Consider the following 8,078-nt stretch of genomic DNA (forward strand, 5'->3'; position numbering starts at 1 on the left):
TATATTTAAATATAATTTGTGTGTTCACAAATTATCAATTTTAGAATGTACCCAAAAACCCCTACACAGGCCAGCTGAGAAACATAGTCCCTCCAGTGTGTCCTGGGTCTTTCTCCTTCTTTGCCTTCTGGCTCAGCTCTCTCTTCACCATGACAGACCGGTACAACGCCCACATCACTGCAGACGCAGCACCAATCCACCTGTTGATCTCCTGCTCCATTCTTCCCTCATTCATGAACAAGACCCTGAGATACTTAAACTCCTCCACTTGAGGCAGGACCTCCTCCCTGACCTGGAGAAGACACCCTACCSTTTTCTGGCTCAAGACCATGGTCTGGGATTTGGAGGCACTGATCCTCATCTTGGCCGCTTCACACTCAGCTGTGAACCACTCCAGTGAGAGCTGGAGGTCAGGATCTGATGAAGCCAATAGGACCACATCATCCACAAAAAGCAGAGATATGATCCTAAGGTCACCAAAAAGGATCCTCTCAACACCTCGGCTGCTCCTAGAAATTCTGTAAAAGTTATGAACAGAATCGGTGACAAAGGACAACCTTGGTGGAGTCCAACTCTCACCGGAAACAAGTCTGACTTACTACCAGCAATGTGGACCAAGCTCTGGCACCGGTCCTACAGGGACCTAACAGCTCGTATCAACAGGCCTAGTACCCCATACTCCAGGAGTACCCCCCACAGCAGTCCCTGAGGGACACAGTTGAACGCCTTCGCCAAGTCCACAAAACACATGTCCAACAGACCCTCCTCTCCAGGACCCCTGAATAGACCTTACCAGGGAGGCTCAGAAGTGTGATCCCCCTATAGTTGGAACACACTCTGTGGTCCCCCTTTTTAAATAGGGGGACCACCACCCCGGTCTGCCAATCCAGAGGAACTGCCCCCAATGTCCACATGATATTGTAGAGTCMCATCAACCAACACAACCCCACAACATCCAGAACCTTAAGGAACACCAGGGCCCTCATGTATAAACTGTGCGTACGCATAAAAAAGTTGTGTGCTCCAGGTTCTACGTCCACGTTGTGATGTATTAAAACCAACGTTGTGTGAAAGTGTGCGTATATTTACACACACTTTTCACCTGCTGTGAGAATGTGCAGCAGACACACAAAGTTTTTCAGTCAACAGTTTTAACTCACAAAGTCATGAATCTGAGCTGAATCCACAGAAATATGACTGTTGTGTTTTCTCTAGGGAGCGTCTGAACACAGTGTTAGATTTTTATTTTAGTTTGAGTTTTTATTGTTTAAACTGAACCATGATGAAACTGAAAATCATTTAACCTCAGACAAGAAAATAGATCAGTCTAAAACTGATCAAAGACCCTCAGTCCAGTCTGTAAACTGGTTTTATTGTTGTCACATGGTTGAAAACCTTTTGGGTCCCGGGCCGGAAAAGCCCGACACATTACATGCGACATAATAAAATAAAATAAAAAAAAGTCTGAAGACAGGGAGCAAAATCAGATGCAAATGGTGTCTCACTGTACGGTAAGAATAATTATATTTTCTGTGTGTAACCTTCTGACTGATGCTGAGCTGAGTTGTGGCTGTAGTGCAGCAGCTGTGCTTTGGATAGATTGTCGTGCCAGGAGCACACACCCTCACCAGCTGGGAAGGTGTTCATTTGTGTCAACCCCTTTGGACATTTACCTGCCTGCCTCAAAAATCTATGTTTTTTACTAAAAATCCGTAGGCTACCACTCGTACCCGCTCGTGGGGGTGGGGTGGGGGTCTGTACGTGGAGATGACAGTGCCTGCTGTAAGGCAGGAGGAAAGGAGAGAGGAAAAAGTGGATCACGGGATGTTTTTTTGTTTGTTTTTAGTTTTGTTTAGTTTAGTTTTTTAACGTCCGTTCAACGTCGTGTTCAACTAAATAGACAACAACTAACCAGCTTCAACATCACATTCAGGAGATGTCTGTAAACTTCAGGAGAATCTCAGGCTTTGGTTATCCTGTGTGAATGCACCACATAAAACAAAGACACTACTTATTTAGACAGTTTTCTAACTCATTCTCCATTAAATGTATAATTTTCCTGCATGTAAAACTCATGTCTGATCCCACAGAGAGACAGTCTGAGGAGAATCTGGACACATTTACATCTATTTTACAGATTTAAATGGAGGCGTGACAGGGGGAGGAGTCTCAGGAGTCTCAGTTTCACGTTCATTAGGATGTATAAAGGAAAGGTGCGCAGGAACCTGCGTGCACACAGTTTGATACATCTGGATATTTTGGTGCGGAGCACATTTCTAAATTTGTCCGTACGTCAACTTTTAGTGTGAAAGCTGCGCAGTCCTTAATGCATGAGGCCCCTGGTGAATCTCATCCACCCCCGGCGCCCTGCCACCGAGGAACTTTTTAGCCATCTCAGTGACCTCGGCACCAGAGACTGAAGAGTCCAACCCAGGGTCCTCAGGCTCTGCTTCCTCATTGGAAGACATGTCGGTAGGATTGAGGAGGTCTTCGAAGTATTCCGCCCACCGAACCACAACGTCCCGAGTTGAGGACACGCTGGAGGGACTATGTTTCTCAGCCTGGGAACACCTTGGGATTCCCCCAGAGGAGCTGGTCCAAGTGTCTGGAGAGAGGGAAGTCTGGGTCTCTGCTGAGGCTGCTGCCCCTGAGACCTGACCACAGATAAGAGGAAGAAAATGGACGGACGGACAGATGTTGATACGTTTGTGGATAAATAAGTCCAATACATGGAAGGCCCTCCTGGTTCATGATGTTAGACTTTCAGTTGCTCCAGAAGAACAWTTACCTGTTTGAAAAAGCTACAATAATTCTCAGAAAACCAAAGGAAACTATTAGAAGATAGCAAATCATTTTAAAATAACTTTTTCTTTAAARTAGAATTAAAAATTTTGAAAGATAACCGAACGCTCTTCACAACCTACACCACTTGTTAGAATGACACTGAATTGTGGAAAGTTTATAAAACATCTGTCAGTATTACGGTTGGACATCTAGAATCAATGGAACTGATACTAATGATTTTATTCTCTCGGAATCATTAAAATGTTTTACGTTTTGATTCTTAGTTTCGATGCCTAGTCCACCCACTGGAAGAAAAAGCTGCCCAAACACCAACGAAGAAGAATCTCCAAATAGTGTGTGCACAAATGGACAATGTGCAGCGGTGATCTAAAAGTGTGGCTTAACTTTAGTAAAAGAATAAGATTATACTGTGCAAAAGAGTGCACATGACCAATATGATTAAACAGGAGTAACTTAAAAAATAAAATATGTCTAATACCAACATGGAGGCAGATAGACGTTAAAACTGTAAAATCAGCTCAGTAACATGTTGAAGTTCCTGCAGCATCAGACACTGTATATGCATCAGTGTGTTTTATTTTTAAGAGTAAAGCTCTCATGTAAAAGTGCATGCTGCAAAAAATGTCCATCTAACCAAGTCTTACAATCTTATATCAGCCAAGAATTATTTTTTGGTTTTGAAACTAAAGCAGACTGTTAGATTATTAATGTTATTAACCTGGAGATTTTCCTTATTTCAAGATGTCTTACCAAATGCAGCTGTCTCATTCCACTGTCAGAGTATTTCACTTAATTTGAGACTCAAATGAAGGTAAAATCTGCCAACGGAATAAGACGATACAAGATTAATAACTAACTGCTACAAGATTTAAACCATGTAAACATTTCTGACCCTGCTTCTAAAAAAGAAATGTGAACTGGGAATTGTTGGGAACCAGAATCGTTCATATTAAAACCTTGCCCAACCCTAGTCAGTATGAATGAATCATGATAATGTAAGCCTCAAATAGGTTCCCTCTGCTTTATTCATTGCCCCGTGATGGACTTGCGACCTGTTCAGGGTGTACCCCGCCCCACCTTAAAAATGTTTCTGAATATGTTTGCGGGCATCATTAGGAGCTGATTTACCAGRTTTGTGTTTGAAACTGTGAACCATAGAGTATTTGTTTATTTGCTGTCCCAGCAGGCCCAGCAGCGATGAGGAAACCTTTGCTCTGGAGATTCTGCCGGACGTTCTGGAGAAACATTATGGATACAAACTATTTATACCAGACAGAGATTTAATACCCAGCAGTAGTAAGTATCCTTCCATTTATCAACCTCCTCCACACACACACACACACACACACACACACACACACACACACACACACACACAAATAAACAACATCTTCCGTCTCTATAGGTCACTGTAATCCCCAATACCCAGAATTCATCAGTCTGTCAGAATAAATAAAAATGTATGTGGACCTACAACATAACACACTAACTACTGCTCACATTTGTCTCTGTCAGCTCTCAGGTGTGCATCACACACAATAAAAACACACAGACTCTTTAAAACCACTGTCGTTTACCCTTTCTGCCTTTCTCACCCACTTTTACTGAGAACACACTTCACTGTGTGCCCAGCTCACGTCATARTCTCATGTTACACCTGCAGGTGGCCACACATACTGAACATCATGCCTGGACTGCACAGAGTGCACACAGAAGACACTCATTTATTCATGTGGATGGGTTTCCTGATGGTTGTATGTAAATGTAACTGGGATCATTCTGTCAAAATGGCAACACACAAACCTAACTGCTATACAGATAACACGTAGACGTACACACATTTCCTCTGTGTATCCTTTATGTCTAGTTGACTAATCCTAATAATGTGAGAATGATTTCAAACAGAGAGTAATTACAATAATCAGATGTGTTACTTCCAGGAAACACAAGCTTTTTATACAAAACAGTTTACTGTGAAGATGAGTCTCTAACCTGCTTCAGGTTAAATCACCAGCAGAGCAGATGAAGGTTGTCTGTGGATAAAAAGCAAACAGCCAACACTGGAACAGACGCCTCAGGGAATAATCGACCCATCATCAGTCGATACGAYTTATCAGATTATGCTAAAAAGTCTTATCCTCAAGGCAAGGGAGCAATGTGTGGTGAAGCTACTTCATCATTTTGGCCAAGAAGAGCTACCTGATCTGTCCATGCTGAGAAATGGATGGAAGGTCGACTCAACACTGGCCAAACACTGATTACATTAATGTTTAGGTCTGGTTGAATATGTGGCTTTGTTCACTGGAGAGCTGCTGAAGGTCTACAAGTCACTAGAAATATAATATATCACCTAATTTTTCACAGAGATATGGACACAAATAAATGTTTAATTGTACGAGACTGGTCWGGCACTTTCAGACACTGGCTTGCTTTTTCACCGTTTTTTTCCTTTTTTAATGTATCCTTGATGTCACAGTTGTTTYGATAAAATGGACAGATTATAGTGACAACTATAGACTGCCCATAATTTAATGTTTTAATATCTGTTACGTTAGTTCAATCCCAAACATTAAACACTTCTTTCTATAGTAAACAAACCTAACAGGCAGTTATCCAATCACAACGAGGCAACAGTTAGTATGTTATGATACCGAACACAGACTATTTATTAGCTTACCTTGTATAAGATGACTTCTGCATGACCTGCGACACAGCAGCACCTGGCCGACTCAGGTGTACACCTGATGTGATGAGGATCCATGCAGAGTGAACATCAGATTTGCTTTGGCTTGGTCAGACATCAGCCTTCTTAAACACCAGCTCATCTATACTGGTACTGATTAATATTTTCACACAACATCTCCACTGTGGAGGTACTGATATGCTTACATTTTGATGTATAATGTGTACAGGTACTGCTAAAGCTGTGGAAGTATGAAGAGTTTGCATACTGATGGGGTTATATATTGTCATAATGTGATGTTTTTTGTTTTGTTTATTACTTTAGCCTTTTTCATGGTTTTTTTTGTTTGCACACCCTGTTTTCCTCTTGTTCTGGGTTATGTGTCTATCCTCAGTTGATAATTGCTCCCAGGTGTTTCCTTTTCTTTTAATCAGTTTTTATCATTTAATAACTGTCRTTTGTGTTCACCCCTTCTTTTAGGACCATTGTCATTATCATGTTCAGTTAGTGTTTAGTGTTGATCTGGGACAACCCTCCTWCCTGTGAATTTGTATGTTCTCTGAAGAAAAAACACTTTAGGTTTTTACACCAGACCCATATCCTGAGTGATGCAGAGCAGTTAGATATTTAACTGGTACTAAAATCTTTGTCTCTGTTTGTCGTGTTTTTTTTTCTTTTGTCTGACAGTCAGGAGTTTAGATTTAGAAAGACCGATGGCTCCAAAGGTCCTTCAGGTCAATCTGTTATTAAACTGCAGAGAGGGTTCATAGTGAGAGGCCACAGAATTTCATCTTCACTGATACTGGAACTGACCTGCTGACAGGTTGCTGTTAAAAGAAGAATCTGTCAGAAGAAAGTGATGTGATCTCTTCAGGAGACACAAAAATATACTGTTTAAATATTTAATGTATCACAAATTCAAAGGAATACAGAGCWGTCGCTGTAGGCCCATTATTCCTTAAAGGATGTCACACCACCTCCTGTGCCAAAGTTTTACACCAACATCATCTTATATTGAGAAATGATGGCCTTGTAACCATTAAGYTCAAACCTTAAAACAACATCAAACACAATCTCATGTGATCTTGTAGATCTGCTAGCATTTATTTTTTGTGTTGTGGCACAAATAACACAAAGTTTGGCTTAAAATATGAAAAGTTGATATTTAATTCTCTGTAAATGAGCAATTTGTATATGTTAAGCTAAAATTAGCCATGGTAGTAGCTGTCATGCTGATCGACATGTCCACCCTCCYTCCTCTCGGCCCAGACGTTCCAACCTTTCCACAACCATCAGTGGGTGAGGATGGGCACAGTGGGGCCTGGTACACTCAGAACCCCATTATTTCAAACAATGGAATTAGGGGAGGAACTGAGGTCCCTGTAGTAACAACCACCTGTTCTACAGAGGAGGATGAAGCCCTAGTGGGGGACTTTGAGTTAATCCAAGCTGCAGATGCCACTGAGCAGAGGTCACCTMCTGCAGATGAGCCGAGGACATCTTCAAACTCTGCGCCCGAAGCTGGCTCTCCCGATGGATTTTCCATGCCATCTTCTCCACTATCCAAACTAGATGCACATGTAAACCATGAATCTGAAGCTAATCAAGACACCGGACCTCCAACCCCCGAAGGGATGCAACTCCGCCTGTCTACCAGGAAAGAAGGCTTGGAGGCCATTCCAGCAGGAAAACAGGTTACCAGGGACYCAGGCTCTGAAACCACTCCAGTAGAAAAGCAGGATGCATTCTCCCTGCCTCGAACCTACCAACCACTCCACGTTGTTGCACCAGTGGCACCCACCTATTCCCGCAGCTCTTCAAAGTTGCCATCCACTGAATCAATCTCTCCTTTGGCAAATCTTTATCCATCTTTGTTGGAGTCTAATCAKTCTGCAAAACCCTACGATTGTAAGGATCATCACAAGCCAGATCGAGACCWTGGAGGACGTTCTTCGAATGACCATCGACGGTGGCATGATCGGAAYAAACGGGGACAGGACCGTTTTTAAGGAGGGGGTGTCAAGAAATGTGATAAGTAATGTGATTTAAAAATGTATGTTGGAAACTCCCTTTCTATAACAAAATAAAAAGTAACTGATTGTTTAAAAACAAGTTAATCACGAGAAGAATACATGTAAAATGAGGAATTAGGTGCGGTCACAGAAACAAACAAGGGAGGTTATAGAGTAAATGGTTATTGGGTAAACGTGGTGTCTTCATAGTCAGGCTTGTATGTTCCAGATGGGAAGGAAGGCAGAGGTCACAGCACAAAAGAGAACTAACAAACTCACAAAAAGAAATATGTTTAAAGTGTTTAAATGAATAGAAATGTATGTGATTGTAAGTTGACTTTAAAAATAATTATAAAATGATTTTTAATGAATAATGATAAAARGAATCAAGTAAAATAAGAATGTATTTGATGAATTAAAATCATAAGGTATAATGAAATGTTGAATAAAGTCATAATGATGATTTAAAGGTGATCAGTCAACAACCTATGGAAATAAAGGTAACTATTGATTTTTGTCATTGTAATGGAACTAATACTTTTATGTTTAAGCTAGTAATTCATGACATCCTTTAATGA

At 41.3% G+C, this 8,078-nt stretch overlaps 1 protein-coding gene across 1 annotated transcript in view; it reads left to right on the forward strand.

The window, feature by feature from the left end:
• LOC106525815 (X-linked interleukin-1 receptor accessory protein-like 2) overlaps positions 1–8,078 on the forward strand; it is a gene marked incomplete at its 5' end in the record, with an annotated part of 35,514 nt that overhangs the window by 2,717 nt on the left and 24,719 nt on the right. The window contains 1 exon segment of the mRNA XM_014020157.1: positions 3,992–4,101. Coding sequence (XP_013875611.1) covers positions 3,992–4,101 — 110 coding nt within the window.

Source organism: Austrofundulus limnaeus, unplaced genomic scaffold, assembly GCF_001266775.1.
Source record: "Austrofundulus limnaeus strain Quisiro unplaced genomic scaffold, Austrofundulus_limnaeus-1.0 Scaffold242, whole genome shotgun sequence".
Classification (NCBI taxonomy): domain Eukaryota; kingdom Metazoa; phylum Chordata; class Actinopteri; order Cyprinodontiformes; family Rivulidae; genus Austrofundulus; species Austrofundulus limnaeus.